The sequence below is a fragment of the Staurois parvus genome, unplaced genomic scaffold (assembly GCF_062004578.1).
Source record: "Staurois parvus isolate SC_StPar_1 unplaced genomic scaffold, SC_StPar_1.0 ptg002140l, whole genome shotgun sequence".
NCBI lineage: Eukaryota > Metazoa > Chordata > Amphibia > Anura > Ranidae > Staurois > Staurois parvus.
Window position 1 is genome coordinate 3,747,300 of NW_028319936.1, and position 18,457 is coordinate 3,765,756.

The 18,457-nt window shown below is 39.8% G+C and overlaps 1 protein-coding gene across 2 annotated transcripts in view; it reads left to right on the top strand.

Annotated features, from left to right (window-relative positions):
* Positions 1-18,457, top strand: part of SLC35A5 (solute carrier family 35 member A5) — a 36,933-nt gene that overhangs the window by 5,784 nt on the left and 12,692 nt on the right. Inside the window, exons 2-5 of one of the 2 annotated variants that reach the window (XM_089665160.1) lie at positions 1,655-1,741; positions 6,142-6,303; positions 7,254-7,357; positions 16,101-16,229. In XM_089665160.1, coding sequence (XP_089521286.1) covers positions 6,174-6,303; positions 7,254-7,357; positions 16,101-16,229 — 363 coding nt within the window. In that variant the 5' untranslated portion in view covers positions 1,655-1,741; positions 6,142-6,173. The remainder of the gene's footprint in view (positions 1-1,654; positions 1,742-6,141; positions 6,304-7,253; positions 7,358-16,100; positions 16,230-18,457) is intronic. The other variant, XM_089665161.1, reaches the window with a different exon arrangement.

Here is an 18,457-nt window from a genome sequence, read left to right on the forward strand (position 1 = left end):
CTGGAGTTTGCATGTTCTCCCTGTGGTTTCCTCCAGGTACTCCAGTTTCCTCCCACAATCCAAAGACATGCTTGTAGGTTAATTGGATCCTGTCTGTATTTGGCCCTAGAATGTGTATGTATGAATGTAAGTTAGGGACCTTAGATTGTATGCCCCTTGAGGGTTAGGGACTGATGTGAATGTACAATATGTATATAAAGTGTTGTGTAAATTGACGCCACTATATAAGTACCTGTAATAAATAAACTTTGTTAAAAGGAAATCTTAATAAAAAGAGATTAAACATAAAAAGTGTTAGCTGGAATGCAGCTTTAATTTGGTCATAAAGTACGACTGGTGCATCTTACACTACCGTCTCCCCAGATTGACAATGCTGCTGTCCAAAGGCATCTCAGTTACACCGACATCCAGAGTAGGGATACCCTAAAAAAAGAAGTGTTACTGCCCAGATAAGAATTATACATACCAGTGTTCAAATACGTGACAACACCCCATGCCTACATAAATATTACAGTAGCTGATACTGCGCACTATTGGTATAGAGCCAAATTAATAGTGCAGGGGTGTGGAAATTTTTGAAAAAACTACTTGTCCAGGGACTAAATCGGTGTCCCAATCTACTCGTTCAGATAAAAAAAGAAAAATACATTTTAACCAAAACTGTATTTAAATCGGAGGTGATATTAGGAATGTCTGGGGCTTTTAAAAACAAAAGGGACTTTATGGCAACTTAAATGTTTAATAATTTTAACATTGCGCTGTATGTCTTCTCCTTCCCTCCCTGCCTGTCTCCAGTACCCCGCACCCGGGGACTAGCAGGGAGGGGAGAGACCTTGCAGTGTAATGAGCACCGATTGGCTGCTCCTCAGGAAAGGGAGTGTCCGGCGGCTTATCCTTTATCGCTTTCACTGCCAGAGCCCTAAGGATTGGCAATCTGCATTGTATAACATTTTTGTTTTGGGGTTTAGATACGTATTCATCTAAAAAAAAAAAAAAAAAAAAAAAATATGGCTCCGGTCAGTGGCTGGATATTTAAAAAATTGTAATCACCTGATCCTCTGGCTCTGTCCCCAACAGACTCACAGATCCAAAAATGCAATGCCACTCCTCTTCTGGGTTGAATGACTTCCCCACCATCATTCAACCCCCCTGTGGGCCCTGGATGTCTGACTCTGCTCCCACCCTAAACTCACAGGCAAATGTTGCAGAGCATGGTGCCATGTCATTACATGACAAAACCGCTGTCTGAAGCATTTGGGAACCACTTTCTAGGTAGGAGAGGACATAGAAGAGTTCTGCAACATCATTGGACCTGGTTAAAGACAGGGGGAAAAAAAGTATATAGGGGTTTTTCTTTAATTCTGTGCCCTATAGGAGTGGGGTACTGGAAGGTGGGAGATAACGGCTAATGCTCTTTGCATGTGTAAGAAAAATATGTTTTATTGTATCCGTGGTGTTCTAGTAGGTATGAACATGCTTTCAAATCTAGTGTTCTAGGTTTATGCCTAGTAAGGAAATCTGTATACACCTTTTGCATTTTGTATAATTCTGTATATAATCAGTAATTAATTGGTGGTGTTTTTTTATTTATCTTTTTTGTGGGAGAATGTTTCTATATAGAATATTGTTTCAGTTGCCTCTTTCAACAATACAGGTTGAAGTTGTCGTACATCAGGCCAGTATCTTCCAAAATAGCTGTGCCATGTCAGTGGTGAACTCTGAAGATTCTGGGACTAATAAGGTACAATTTAGTAATTTTTTTTTTTATTCTTGAGGTGCTAAAATTCCAGGACAATACAAACATCCCCCAAATGATCCTATTTTCCAAAGTCACCTCAAGGTATTTGCTTAGACGTATGTTGAGTCCATGGAAGATTTTAATTCTTGCCACGCGTTTTTGGAAAATTACAAAAAAAGTTTTTTGGTTTTTTTTTGTTTTTACACAAAGTTGTCACTATAAAGAGATATTTCTCGCACAAGCCTCAAAAACCTACCCCAGCGCAGAATTCCACCACACCTGCACCCCTCTCCCAAAATGAGCCCCACAAAACCCCCAACACACTCACAAGCCCCCCCTCAAATTAAAAGGACCATATAATGTCCCTATTGGGTGAGAATGGGCAGAGGTTGAGTCAGGATGAATAGAGTAGCTCATGGCTGGTGGCCTCCCTACGAGATGCATTGAACTGTGCTTTACTTTGTGCACTGCTGGGACTTGTGGTTCTACACTGCCTGTGTGGTCTTGAAGCTGTGGTGAGGACACACAGCCCTCTGAAGACCCGTGTGGAGTTGGTGCATATCTGCCTATACTTCCTCTGCTGGTGCCACTGCTGGCTGGAGAGCCCCTGATTTGCTACTCTGTGCCAAGGACATCATATGACGTCCTCCCAGAACGAGAGAACCACCTTGCGTCCAACATATTACTATATGGCGGGCAGGAGGTGGTTAAACTGTGTATGGAGAAATCTGCAGCACTTCAGGCATTGATGTATGTATTGTGAGAGTAGTACTCTTCGCTGTCAGAATACACATATCAGTGCTGAAGCTGCAAAGCAAACAACAGTTAAAAATAACACACAGTAACAATGTAACATTAACTCAATAAAACATCTTTTTTCTTTTTTTTTCTTAACTTTTTTGTAAATTAACTTTCAGAACAATAACTTTTTCTAGCCTTTTGATTTTAGGGTTTTTAAAAACAGTTTCCTGACTACCTAACACCTTTTAGAGACCCTTCTTCTACAGAACTGCATGGACCCCTATACTATGCCATGCTGTACTCTAGAATAGGGATGCACCAAAATTCCAGCGGCTGAAATGTTTCGATCGAAAATACCCCTATTAGCCTTTGTCCAATATGAAAATGGGCAGCAATACAGGTCCAAAAAATGGCCCCACCGCCCGGTAAGCCTGAGAACCCATTCCAAAAATCTTGGCAGCTGGGCATAGAGATTTGTAAAGTAAAGATGGCGTCTGCTCATCTCTATGCCCTTGGAGGACCGCAGCGGCGTCGTTGAATCACAAACAAGGCAATTTTTTTTTTTTATGATCCAATGCTTTACATTGTAGAGGAGAGCTGTTGGGTCTTATTGACCGCATCTCCCCATGAAGAAGACCTGCTTATTTCCACCACAAGAGATGTTTTCATTCCTTGTGATAGGAATAAAAATTATTAAAAAAATGTAAAGGGACAGGAGGGACAAAAAAGGAGTGTTGCACCTTGTTCCCTGTTTACCACAGACACATCTTTTTTTGGGGTGACATTTCTATTAGAGTAGGTTGGAAGACATTTGGAAAATGTCTCTCATGCAGCCAGCTAACTGTGCCTGGATTTGGGCTTTGGGCCACAGCACCTTCTGTGTACAAAAGGGCTGAGATGACCGCTTCCTGAAATTTTAGGAGGGATCCAGTTCTTCCAGTAGGTTTGTAAATAACAAACACATTGTATAGAGCTAATTGAAATTAAATATATAGACACTTTTTTTATGCCAGTGGCTAGCTCTGTGGGAGGCTAAATACGGCTTCATCATTTTGTTGTTGAAGTCTACATCTCCCATATTAAGATTTTAGTTCTTGAGACAAAGCGGCTTTTCAATGACACCAGCCACTGTGTGAATTTGGAACCTCGTGTCTGGGTGAATGAAAACAGGATGCATACATCACATTTGTCCTTCCATTTTACTGCTAGTAGTTCTTCATTCCACTAGCAGGCTTTCTCCCCCTTTTTCTAATTGGGGTGTTAACGTGCAGTTTGGTGAAGCTCCTGCAAATAGGTTGCATGGTGCCACAGCAGCCAATTTTGTTTTAAGAAACAAATTTCTAAAAAGTGGCACGCTTGCATAAAAGTTGTTCACTTACAAATGGTACCCCATATTGAACAAGGGTGACAACAAGTCCCATATTATCTTACTGCTGCTCCCCATGTAGTATGAGCACCCGAGAGGCTCCACCTCACTGTCTTTTCCATCATAAATGCTAAAGCAGCATATATAGCCTTTTGACCTCTCACAGAGTTTAAACATTTTGACCTCCTATCTGGCACGCTTGCTAAGGAGATATTGCTTGATTGCAAGCTTGTCAGTAAAATGTACAAGGGACTCCTATATGCAGATGTTTTGTTGGGGTATATACACATCTACCAGTTTCTGGGATAGGTCATTTGTAAGGGGCCAAAGTTTGTGGAGCCGACCATAGTCAGGGTCACCCCGGGGATGACATAGGTTATTGTCACTGAAATGTATAAAAAAAGCATTATTATCTCATCTTTTCCTGGCCATTACAACCGAGAACATGGGCATATGATGAATCGGGTCTGTGGACAAATATGATTGCAATTAATTATTTTTTGTAATGCCCATGTTAAGGTTTAGGTCCAGAAAAGCTTTAAATACGGAAACTGTGATAGGTTTCCACTCAAATGGACTGGAGGCGATGTACTGTTGGGCATAAACATTACTTTGGTCCACAATCAAATTATAGAGGTCTTTGGTGAAACAAAGTCAAGAGGCGTTATTAAGTTGGCTGTTTTTACCTGAGTCCCAGGCTGGGCTGTGAATGGGGGCATAACGAGTGCTGCTAAATCTAGGGGCAGCCAATTAGGGTTTGCAAGCACTTCTGAAAGGCTACTATGGGCTCTTCGGGTATGTGCTAGAATTTTTGGAGGTTGTGGTTGCATTACACTACTACTGCTAGCCACTTCACCAGATTGTGCTGCACTGCTGGTGCTCGCCACTTCACCATGAAATACAGAGGTGGTGTCTAAAAGGTCAGGATGTACTACGATGCTAGTGCTTGCCAGATCACAAAAAGTAGTGTAGCTCTAGTACTTGCGCCGTGCTGCATCTGAGCATAATTATTGTTTCTAGCACTTCGGCAACATGGGGTCGGGTACACCTGATTTTAGCAGGGACCTCTTCACCATACTCCAAGCTTGCTGTCGGTGCCGCAGCTTTCTACAGGCTCATATTCTGAGCCTGATTCTGACAGTGAGGCCTCCCCTTTGCTCTCATCTGTCATGCTCAAAATCCTGTTGGCCTCCTCACTAGTGTACTTTATTTTTAAAACTAACTTCATAGGTACCTACTGGCGACTATGGGCAAAAGAGCTCCTGGCTAATGATCAGGGACTGCTTATGCACTAGAAATAATATTAACTGATAGTGCTAGCAGAGATCAGGCCCGATCTTGCTAACACTGCAGTTTTCCAGACAATGTATCAGAGATGGCAGTGATTAGAAAAATTATACTGATACTGCACTTGCTAGGGGAGGACGGAGGCAGGTTGCACAAGTGCTGGCAGTTACTACAACACTGTTAGTGGCAACACTGCTTTTTGGCAGACACTATACTATTGGGGACACTAGTAAAGTTCTTACCGTGACCAGAATACTGATCCAGAAAGACACTATACTAGTAATGGTGGTGATCAGCAACTTATAGTGTGGCGAGCAATTAGGGACTGGCGCTAACTGACTCTGAAGCTATCTGATGTTGCTAGTGACACTAATACAGTGATTATACTTTACATTGCACTAATGACACTGGCTAACAAGTGTATGGGTGCTGCTTTTACTCACAGATCTGACTGGGTCTCCCCTCGATCTCAGTTTTGAATGGTAACTGAGACTATGGAGAAAAAAACAGCTAGACTTTGTGTGCTGTGTTTACTAACACACAAATGTCTGAGCTGTGGTTGACCACAGGTTTACAGGCAAAATCCTTGGCTGTAGGCTGCTGACAAACTCTTGCTGTGTCCCACCACAGCGAAGGACAGCAGGGGGCGAACTTGTGCCTGTAAACCAGGAAGTTCTTTGCAATGTAAGGGTACATCACAGTGCCTAGACGAGCCACTGGCCAGTAGTAAAGTTACTATTGGCCAGTCGGTAAGTGGTTAACCACATGTAATTACTCCGTGTTCAATTATATGTGCACAACCTGCCATTGATATGTACAGGCTGAGCATCTGTAGCTGATTGCAAACACCTGGCCATACTCACTACAGAAATATGTTGATATAGGTGGGTAGTGTGTAGCCCTGGGTGGCCATGGAATTTTTCCTCATTAGTTTGTCCTATTTGTTTTTTGCAGTGTAAATCAATTTTGAAAAGCTTGTCAATTGTTTTTTAAATTCTATTTATTTCAGTGAGCAGGGCATGCTGCACAGAACCTGAAACAATGAGGTACAAGCCCTGCCTGAGCCCATCGTTCTTCTCTCGATCAACACTGCACACCTTTCTGCTTGGATTCACTTATGTCGCTCTGGGATCAAGCCGTGTCCTTTTGGTTAAATTCTCAGCCAATGAGGGTTAGACAACTTTTCTTTATTTCAAATGCTCTTTTGTAGAACTTCTTGGCAGTGTTTAAATGTTCATTTAGCCAAGGGACTTTAAAATAGTTCCACCCTACGTTGTTTGTGAAGGAATGGCATCAAGTAGATTTTTTTTTTTAAAAAAGTGTATTTTAAAAACAGCCTACAGATAGCTAAATATAAGTTAAACAAAACAACAAAAAAAGAATCAAGAGTGAAAAAGCGTGAGTATGCATGAAGTCTTTTCTTTAGACTGCAGCTGATTTTTTGACCAGCAGGTGTCACTAGAACCTAGAAAATGATACTTCATGTCCAGTGGAAAGCATAAAAAGTCTGATTTTATAGACATCAGTGGGTCTGGAATTTCATCAGTCATTTTTATCTATTATATACACTTTCTCTTGTTTGTAATGTAGTCCATTTTGTTATTTACCTTGCTGTGATGTTAAAAAAAATAAATAAATGCAGTGGGAGGGGAAAAGCTAATTGACACAAAAAAGAAAAGAAATGAGCCAGTACTTTTCTACTGCTGTGGCTGTACCATTTTTTAATTTTCTCAGCTTACCATATAAATCTTTCAGCTATATCATATTTTTAGTCTTTTATAGTCTACTTCACAGCCTGGCTTTGTGTGTGTGTGTGTATTTTTTCCCCTTCCGTTTAAAGCAATGATTAGAAGGCCAAGGCCCTATGATTGAATTGTAGCATAGCTCGGCTTCATACATTAATTGTACATGTAGCCGTTGTAGTTTTTTTGGGGTTTTTTTGTGTTTTATTTGTATAGAACCTAAGATTAAGCCCTGAAATTCAGGCCTTCAAAGCCCTATTGTGTGCTAAAGCTTTGTGTCTGTCAACTTGCTTTTCACCAAACGTTCAAGCTGTGCTGCAGGACACAAACCCTTAATGTCAAAAGTATATGTTCAATTACTGTATATTTTCTTTTGCAGATAACACTTATGACTATGTTCCAGCGACCGTTAATGTGTGTGCCGAGGCTGTCAAGCTGCTTTCCTGCTTGATAATGGCTTTTAGAGTCATTCTGAAAGGCAAGGTGTTTGCATCATTTTCCAATGTTAGCTGATCGCATACAAAGCTAGTCTAAACAATTGTGATCTGCTCTGGGACAATGTGTTTTATCTGCTTTTATTTATGCTTTTGTCAAAAAGATTTGTAACTTCATTTTACCTGAGTGATGTAGAAAAAGGAAAGGATAACTTAAAGTGATTCTAAAAGCTAAACATTTTTTACTTGAATGCATTCTCTGCATTCAGATAAAAAAATGTCCCAGTAGGATTGCCTTCACACCCCCTAAATACTTACCTGTGTCCTCACTCTATCCAGAGCTGTGCCCATTTGTTGTGGCTCTCTCTCCGCTCCCACAGGCTTTTCTGAGGCAGCGGAGCAATTGGCTCCCGCTGTTAATTAAAATCCTATGAGGAGGGACGGGGCCGAGCTGCACTGTGTGTGTCAATGCACGCACACCGCCCAGCTCGGGAGCAAGCCCGCAGGTGCTCCTCCATAGGAAGCAGCTTCCTATGGGGGTGCTCCAAGAGGAGGAGCCACGAGTGCCAGCAGGGGACCTCAGAAGAGGAGTTAAGGGGCCAGGTAAGTAAAACATGTTTATTTTAATTTAAAAAGAAAACCTGATCCTTTACATCAGTGTTAATATCTAGTGACTGATATATTTTTGCTTGACAGTTGGTGCAGTGATTGTCATTGCTCAACTTCCTTTTCACCTCAAGGTTTTCCTGATTTCCACAGTAGAATTTTGGTAACATTTTGATGTATTCCTTATATAATGTTGCTCTGCATACATTAAAACTGAACTTCAAGTACAAAAATTTCCTTTACATATATTCCTCAATAGCCATAAATGATTTACGAATCCAATTTGTGTGCATGAAATGTGTTTGCAAACACAGATATTACCTTGTAAAAGTAGCAGTGAACTCATCACTTGACTGTACATAGTCTGTGCAGAGAGCAAAGCTGTGGAAGGAAACCAACAGGAACACCCACTAACAGGCTCCCGTAGAAAACTACAGGAGAGGATGGAGACAGACCAGACATCCTGTGCAAGGCACCAGCAGCAGTGACTGGTCTTTATTATGGGAAGCTTCTACACAGAAGCAAGGTTTCAAGCAGTATTCAACCCCTCAAAAAATGTAGCCTATTGCAGCTTACCAATCATTCGATGTGGTGGCTGTATTAGTTTACTTGTTTTATGCTTTTTTCCCTTCTGATTTCAAAAGGTGATCTGGCCAGTAACAAACACTTCCTGTATTATAGTGTGATCACTGTGGATTATTATTATTATACAGGATTTATATACCACCAACAGTGTGCTCAGCACTTTACAATATAACGGGAGACAATACAGCAGCAATACAGTTCAATACAAGAGGGTTAGGAGGGCCCTGCTCCTTGGCGCTTACAATCTAGGAGATGAAGGAGCACAGGGGACATATTTGGACAGCAGCATTGCCAGTCTGGAAAAAGGGGAATGTTAGATGTACTAGCACATTTAAATACACTAACAAATTGAACCCAAATTCTAGCTAACACCTGTTAGAGCAACAGTTTTTTTTTTTCCCTTTTTGGGATAAAGGTTTTACATAAATACCTAAAAAGTGACCATTGTAAGAACCTCCTTTCTTGTCGCAGTACTCAGTCTTCTGATTTCTGTCATTGGCAGTGAGGGGGAAGTCCTAAATGCAAGAGTTGTCATGAGAGTAAGAAGTGAGGGATAATCTTTCAATGGGGACAAATGTTCTGATGACAACTGTCTAAGATGAGAATTCCCTTCACTTTGGGTACATGTTCTGTTGCTTCCTGTTCAAAAGATAGGCAGTAAAGGAAGTCACTCCTACAGCGGGACACAGACCGCAATAATTAACCCCATGAGGGGTTTTCAAGAATTCACTCTTCCCCATGCTAGGTAAAATTAAAAGATATAAAGAAAAGTCTTAACTTGCAGAGCTTGTCAATAAAATGATAAACATATGAGAATACTGTTGGCAACACAGGTATGTAGTTTTGAATAAAAGGTTCATCATATATAGAGATTTGACCTGGGGGCAAGATCCTTTGTAGGCTTCATGCACACTAGATAAAAACCGCTGGTAATCGCATTTTTTAAATATTTTAGCATTTTAGGAGCGCTAACGTTTTATTAACATTTTTAAAGTACATGTAGGGGAAAAAAGTAGTGTTTTTTTGTTTTATTTTTCTGCTACTAGAAGCTGAAGCTTGAAAAAATGCTTTTAGCCTGCAATAGTGTGCATAGGATAACACTAGTGGTGTGACCCTCCTGCGCTCCAAGTGTATAAATCAAATAAATGTGTGTATAAATCCCAAAGGGAGCTGCTAGCATTAAATCATATACCAGTGATCAAGTAAATATAAAACATAAGGAATGCTGCGCTACATTCAAATCAACTAAATTGTGAATGTGGGATCCCAAAATATCAAATCAAAAAATGTGACAATGTTAACAATATTAACAATGCAAATATATGCGTGCTTGCTGATAATAACAACAATCAAATCACTCAAAAAATGTAAAAACACAAAAAAACACAGAAAACCATATCTATATGTATGTGCATGAACCAAAAATACACATACATATAATTAAATCACACGTGCCTATTGTGAAGTGAAAAAATAACCATAATAATGGTGACACAAACTAATATCTCAAAGTCCAAAAAATATAAAATATTGTTGGTGAACAAAACAGTGCTTCCAAATTATACTGTTAGTGACCACAGGTGAAAACTCGTGTAGGTTTCTGGGTGTATATAGATCTACGAATCCAACCACCTTCTGGATTAGCCTCTCACCTCATCCCTTCGACCCTTGCGGATCAAAGAGCAGTAGTGGATCCCTCTCACAGATCCTCCAGGTACAAAAGCACTCCAAGACAGCTTTCAGGATATAATATTCCCACTATGGCTCTTCTCCAGGAAAGGATGTAATATCAATCTCTCAGAATAAGACAAAGGAATCCTCCCATAGTGTAGTATATTTAATTATACCATAGGAACATGTAGCATATTAAATAAAAAACTTACGTAGCAGCCATGGTTATTGAACATACCAAAAGGTCAAATGATCAGACTCAGAAGGAATTGCACTATGCAGGAGGATTTTTTAAGTCAAGCAAAAAATATAGGCCAGAGGTTTGAAGCCAAAGGTTATCAGCAAAATTTAATTAGTAAAACGATCCAGGAAGTTGGGAATACAAAAAGAGATTTACTGTTGGTAGATCGAGAGAAAAATGAGGAACAGAAAGATCAACTTGTGATATGCCTAGATTTCAATGTCCATTATAAAAAAGTGGAAACTATTTTTAGAAGATATTGGCCACTATTGAAAGCTGATCCGGCCCTGAAAGAGATAATATCAGAATTCCCCACGTTTAGATATAGAAAAGCCCCAACACTAAGAGATAAAATTGTTAAAAATGTTCTCGATCCACCCACTAAAAAGAATGTCACTTTTTTGGATATAAATGGGTTCTTTCCATGCAGGACATGTTATGCGTGCAAATCCACAAAAGGAAGGAATAAGAAATTGATGAATTTTACTTCATCTGTAAGTAAGAAAGAATTTAAGATCGAAGAATTTATTACTTGTAGGACAGAGGGAGTTGTGTACGCGCTGCAATGTAGTTGTGGAATGCAATATATAGGGAGAACCAAACGACCTCTTTGGGTCAGGCTCCGGGAACATGTGCAAAATATAAAGAAGGGGTTCCCGAAGCATAGCGTCTCTAAGCATTTCGCCAAATTTCATAACAAAGACCCTAGTGAACTAAAATTTTGGGGTATCACAAAATATAAGAGACACTGGCGAGGCAGCCATAAAGTGCGTACTTTGAGCCAATTAGAGTCAAAGTGGATTTATAGTATGCACACTTATTTCCCCAATGGTTTGAACATTGAGTTTGATTTAAATTGTTTTATTTCTGATTTTTGAGGTTAATTGAGATGGTGCTATAGATATATACATTTATAATAATTTTATACATTGATTATGTAAACTCATGCTTTCGGATAGAATATATGTGTGTGAGTTTTTTCGGAGTAGGTCTTTTATGAGCTGGTGAAGGGTTGGGTTATTATAAATATTTTAAATAGAATTTTGATAAAATATGAATTCTCATTAATAAATAATAACTTTTAAATTATTTTATTAATTTTAAAATTTATATATAATAATTTTCGATTAGACTGAGGTTTGGATTGTGTATATACGTGTGCGTCCCTATGTGCACAGGTATGTATATATTTCCGCGTTATTGTATAAAATTAATTGGCTGTAGTTTTGGTGTATATAATTAGAGATTATATGCTGAAATTTACCATAACTATGATTGATAATAGCATTAATTATGTGAGAGATGGTCTATTTTATTTATATATATTTTTTAATTATATTTTAATTTTATATTTTTATATTTAATAAATAATATATTCTTTTGTTTTTTAATTAAAATAAAATGGGAATTTGATATAAAGGTTTTTTGTTGTTTTTAATTATTAGGTATATTAATTGCAGTTGGTGCATTATTATACAGTTCTCGGACGTTTTCTGTGTAAATGCGCCTACTGTAATTATTAGCATATACACTTTTTGCATAGGAGTCCCCAGTGGTCTTCAGTGTAATGGCCGCAGGAAGTATTGATGCGATTAGGCTGAAGAAAACACCTCCTATGTGGGTGGTTCTCTCTGTTTAGTTGGGTATTTAAAGAGTGACCGTCACTGTGATTGACAGCCCTGATGAAGTCACATGACATTGTGACGCAACGCGTCGGCTTAACGCGGTGACGTATTTCCGGCGTGGCGGCCATCTTGGTACACCTGTGTATTCAGCTGTACACCCAACAGATATATCCTCATCTGAAAGCATGAGGCTTTAGTGTGGACTGGCTGCTACGTAAGTTTTTTTTATTTAATATGCTACATGTTCCTATGGTATAATTAAATATACTACACTATGGGAGGATTCCTTTGTCTTATTCTGAGAGATTGATATTACATCCTTTCCTGGAGAAGAGCCATAGTGGGAATATTATATCCTGAAAGCTGTCTTGGAGTGCTTTTGTACCTGGAGGATCTGTGAGAGGGATCCACTACTGCTCTTTGATCCGCAAGGGTCGAAGGGATGAGGTGAGAGGCTAATCCAGAAGGTGGTTGGATTCGTAGATCTATATACACCCAGAAACCTACACGAGTTTTCACCTGTGGTCACTAACAGTATAATTTGGAAGCACTGTTTTGTTCACCAACAATATTTTATATTTTTTGGACTTTGAGATATTAGTTTGTGTCACCATTATTATGGTTATTTTTTCACTTCACAATAGGCACGTGTGATTTAATTATATGTGTGTGTATTTTTGGTTCATGCACATACATATAGATATGGTTTTCTGTGTTTTTTTGTGTTTTTACATTTTTTGAGTGATTTATTTGATTGTTGTTATTATCAGCAAGCACGCATAGATTTGCATTGTTAATATTGTTAACATTGTCACATTTTTTGATTTGATATTTTGGGATCCCACATTCACAATTTAGTTGATTTGAATGTAGCGCAGCATTCCTTATGTTTTACATAGGATAACACTGTTTTCTTCCAGGGGCAGGAAAAAAAAAACGCTCCTAACTAGCTGATAGGAGGTTAAAAAGTGTGCATGGAGCTGTAAGCAGCACTACATCTGATGTTTAACGCCCAACAGTCAATTTGTTTTGTTTTGACTGGGGAAGACATCTCTACCAGGCTTTTTTCTGTTTGTGAGAGAAAACAGGTGGCGCACACACCTAGTGCATTATCCAAGGTTTATTGTAAGGAATGAAAGAATAATAAAGACATACTCACAGACGAAGCATGTATCTAAAAAGCATAGAAAAATGACGATGGCCACAACGGCAGGCAAGGTGTTCTCACTGTCAGTGCAGTCAAATGGCTGACGTGTTTCGGGGACGAATCCCTTTCCTCAGAGCTGATGACCAGCCTCTGATGCAGATGTGTGATGAATGGAAAGTAGGCGTCAACAGCAAGGCTCCTACTTTCCATTCAACACACATCTTCATCAGAGGCTGGTCATCCGCTCTGAGGAAAGGGATTATTATTCTTTCACATCAAAGCAGACCCCTTCTCTTCTAATCTTCATAACATAAGAGGGGAGTGTTTCGTTGTCCACAAAGGAAATTGAGCCATGCCAATAAGCATGCATGGGAAGAGGTAGAGCGCCCAGGAAGTACTGAGCACACTGGAATCCTGGCAGGTATTTTTGTGCACCTATTGAACAGATATAACAAAATAGGCTAAGTTCACCTTTTCAGGCCAAATTTCACGTTTCAGAATAAAAAGAAACCTTTTCTAATGTCCTTTCTGTTCAAGCCATCCCAATGTGCTTATCTCCCACTTACCTAGTCAATGGCAGCTTTGAACTTTCACCTTTCTGTTTGAGATTAACCACTTACCTACCTGGCACTTATACCCCCTTCCTACCCAGGCCAATTTTTGGCTGTCGCACTTTGAATGACAATTGTGCGGTCATGCAACTTTGTACCCATATGAAATTTGTATCGTGTTTCACACAAATAGAGCTTTCTTTTGGTGCTATTTAATTGCTGCTGGGTGCTTTATTTTTTGCACTATAAAGAAAACAAATTTTCAAGAAAAAAAAAAGTTTTTCTTTTGTTTCTATTATAAAATTTTGCACACAGGTAATTTTTCTCCTTCACTGATGTGCTATTGATGAGGCTGCGCTGATAGGCACTGATAGGCAGCATTGATAGGAACTGATAGGTGGCACTGATGATGCAGCACTGATATGCAGCAATGGTGGGCATGGGTGGGTGGCACTGGTGGGCACTGGCGGGAGGCACTGCTGGGCACTAGTGGTTGGCACTGCTGGGCGGCACTGATGATCAGTGCCGATCTGTTCTCTAACAATTGCCGGTTATCAACAGTACTTTCCTCACGCTGTGACAGCGTGAGGAAAGTGCAGCCGATAACTGGCAACTGTATTTACCCGGTGATCTGCTGTGTCGTTGGACACAGCTAATCACGTGGTAAAAGTCCACTGTGATTGGCCGTTTACCCCATCACATGATCAGCTGTGTCCATAGGACACAGCAATCATGGAGATCACCAGGTGCTCGCCGCGGGAGGGCGCGTTCTGGGAGGACGTCATATGACACCCTCCCAGAACTGGACAACCGCGTGTAACTGTCATTTAGCTATATCGTGATTGTCAAGTGGTTAAAACTTTTTGCTTCCATCACTTCCTGTATGTAGATCATGTGAAATTCCAGGAAGCTTCATCTCCCATCATGCACTGCCTTACTGCAACACAGAATAGGGTGTGTTTACTTCTATCATTACTATACTACCTCTTGTTTTATTTCCAGCCACTTTCCTACAGCTTCCTTTAACATTTTGGCATGTTGTGGTTTGCATGTTTTACTGTGCATTTTGCTAAATGTTTCACGTGGCATCATGTGTGTTCGCTTCTGCGTTTGGGGTGCCGTTAACAATTAATGGCACTGAAAGCGCAACTAGTTTATTTTAGGTGTATACACGATACAGTCTGATTGTACAATCTCTGTATGATCTCCTTTAGATTTACCAAAACTATATAATAGGATAACACATCTGTCTATCCAATCAGGCAGGCCCTTGCACTACATATTTGATGGTAGATCTAAAGGAGCTTGTACAATCCAATTGTATAGTGTATGGTGAGCTTTACAGCAGGAGCAATCTCTTGGAAGGGGAAGGATAGGTGCACTGTGTGTGTTAATGAGATTAGCTGGTGAAGTACTTCCTTGTAATGGTTTTTCCATCCCAAACACCAAATTCCAGGACAGGTAATGGAGGAGTTTTTAATAGGAGACTGGAGGCTGAGGTAAGGCCTGTCCTACAAGGCAGAGAAAGCTTTTTATTTTCTGCGCCAGAGGTACATTAAAGGAGAAGTATAGCCAAGGCTAGTTTGGTTATAGTTCTGTGGCTCATAGGAGTGCAATTCGTCCTGTACTCCTGTGACCTTTGTTCAGCTGACAGCAGGCTGTATCACTCAACTAATCCAGGCTCGGGAAAGATCCCCACTTTACAGTTGGGATCTACCCAGATGCCTGGACCAGCAGCTGGCTCAGCCTCCCAGCATGCCACTGAAAGCCTGATCCAGCACCTCCCGCAACATCCCCAGCCCGGGACTCCGTTATTGTATTATCCAGTATTGGAGGGGCAAAGCAGAGAGCCAGTGACTGACAATCACCACTCTCTGCTCAGAGTGGGGGGGGGGGGGGGGGGTCAGGGCAACTGAGCGATCAGTGGTGTTTGGTCACTCAGTTCTTGGGAAACAGCTGGTGGGGGACAACTGCAGCTGCGATCAGTGCTGCAGCCATCTAGGTAAGTATGATATTTTTTTTTGCTATTCCCATACTTCTCTTTTAATGGTATATTGATACATAGGGACGGTGGAATTTTGAAAAAAATAGGTGAACTTTAGCCTTTAAATTTTCTTTTTAACAGACCAAATAAAGAGCAAATAGCAGTTGTTCATTGTTAGGGCTTACATATACTTATATGGCTAATTTATTTAAGGCACCTTAAAATAACTCTAGCCAGTTGCAGAGTAAAAGGTATATTTTGTCTTAACCTTTTTCTTTAATGCACAAAGCAAAAACGTTTTTTGTTTTGTGTTTTTATAGACTTTAGTTTGCTTTTGGAATGTTTCATTAAAATGCTTTTTCTTTTCCCCCTCTTAGAGAAGCGCCCGCTTAGATGCTGTACATGCTTTACTTTAAAGGAGTTCTTTCGCTACATGAAATGGGCTGTACCAGCATTTCTTTACTTTCTGGATAATTTGATCATTTTCTATGTTTTGATCTACTTACAGCCAGTAAGTATTTTTAGTGGTTTATTACAGCATATGGCTATGGCTTTTTTTTTTTTTTTTTTTTACAGTGTTGCATATATTTTTATAAGGGCTCAAGCGCACATACAGTATGTTTCCAATGACAAATATAGAGAAAATAAAGCAGTTAGTGACACAGTATAGCCCGTGCTATGTGTAAATAAATTCAACATAAGCAATGCAGATGAAAAGCAACCGATAACGTAAGTGGATGTATTTAAAAAAGACAGATGCTTTGTTCCAGATCCTTAAAAAATGCCTCTCAATTGCATGTCATTAGCAAAACCCAAGTTCTTGTGTACACCTAAAGATAAATATACATACATGCTAACACTTTATATAATCGGATACAATAGAAAATGGTGAAAACCTTGTCAGATTTTTTTTTTTTTTTTTTAATCTATCCTGTCAGTGTCCTGTTTTGTCTTTGGGAAAAGAAAATACCCCTGTGTGGATACAGACAGCAAGAAATACCCGGCAGGGTTTTGACTTCCATGTTTTATTCAACTAATTTAAAAAAAATTATGAATGTAAAAACAAAAAAAATATTAGCTTGAGAAACATTTAATACATTTTTAGTACATTTTAAAAAGTTCTGATTTTTTTCCCCACAGTGCTTGGCAGACACTATAGTTCCAAGCACTTGCACAGAGTATCTAAGGGACATATTGAGAACAAATAATTGTGTCCTTCTCCAGGGTTTTCTATCTTTAGAGAATGAAAGCACCCTGTGTGGACTTCAGTCTACAGTTTTGGAGCACTTGGGAGCATACAGTGGGTATAGAAAAGAATCGCCCCTCTTTAAAATAATCACATTTTGATGTTTTTCAGCCTGAAATGAAGGAAGACACCATTTTGTGTTTCATCCAACTGTGTTTTCTCAGTGCAACTTACAGCATTCAAGTGAAAGCTATAACACCAATGTGTCAAAAAACAAAATCGAAAACAGAATTCCTGATTTGGAAAAAGGATCACCCCCATCCTAAAAATGACTTGTAAACTCAATCAGGTGTAGCTAATTACCTTCTCAATGGCACACAAAGCCATTTGACTTTCAACTGTGATCAGCTGTGGTCATTTTAATTAGCTCAGTATGAGCCCTCTGGTGGGACTTGTCAAACGTTTTGTTTTTCGATTTGTATGACAAGTCGCACCCTATTGTCCACAATGGAGCAGTTCAAAGTAGTTCCTGCACTATTTTTTTGCGATTTCAGATGCAACTTGCATAGACATCTGTGCATGAAGTTGCACAGGTGTCTGCCAATCTGCACCTGAAGTCGCACTGACATGCGATTTTGAAATCGTGCACCTTCAAGTGAAGTCGCATGATTTCAAAGTCAGATCCAGTGTGAACCAGGGCTGAAAAGAGCTTTCCTAGTGCATTTTAGTCTCTGGTAGGACAACTGAAGCAAACAATCAGTTATGGGTTGGCAAGGCACTGTCAATGGGATAAAGTTGTGGACAGGCAAAAGTCAGGAAATGGATACAAAAAAAGTCAAAGGCTTTATGAATGCCTAGAAGCACAGTGAAGTCTATTATTAAGAAGTGTAAAGTATTATGTACAACACAGATCCTCCCTGGATCAGTACTTTGCTCCAGGCTGGATGAAAGAGCCAGGTGGAAACTCATCAAAGTGGCTACAAAGGGGCCTACAGCAACTCTAAAGCATTTCTAGGAATTTATGACAAAGGGTGGTTATTGTGTGCATGTGACAACATTATCACAAATTCTCCACAAATGTGGCTTGTGTGGAAAAAATACTCCTCAAGAAAGGCCACATGCAGTCACGGCTGAACTTTGCCAAAACACAACTTGAAGATTCTGAGGCCACGTGGAAAAGTGTTATGGTTGGATAAGACTAAAATTGAGTTATTCGGCCTCAACACTAAACAATATGTCTGGCGGAAATCCAATACAGCTCACCATCCAAAAGAGCACACCATTCCTACAGTAAAACATGGAGGTGTTAATATGTTATGAGGGTGATTCTCTGCAGCAGGAACTGGAGCTCTTGTTAGGATAGAAGGAAAAATGGGGCAAAATACCATCAAATTCTTGAGGAAAATCTGCTGCCCTCTGTCAGAAAGTTTTCAATTGGAAGAATCTTTACATTCCAACGTGACGATGACCATAAGCACACAGCAGAAATGACTGCACAGTCGTTGAAGGAGAAAAAGGTGAATGTCCTTGCATGGCCTAGTCGTAGCCCAGAC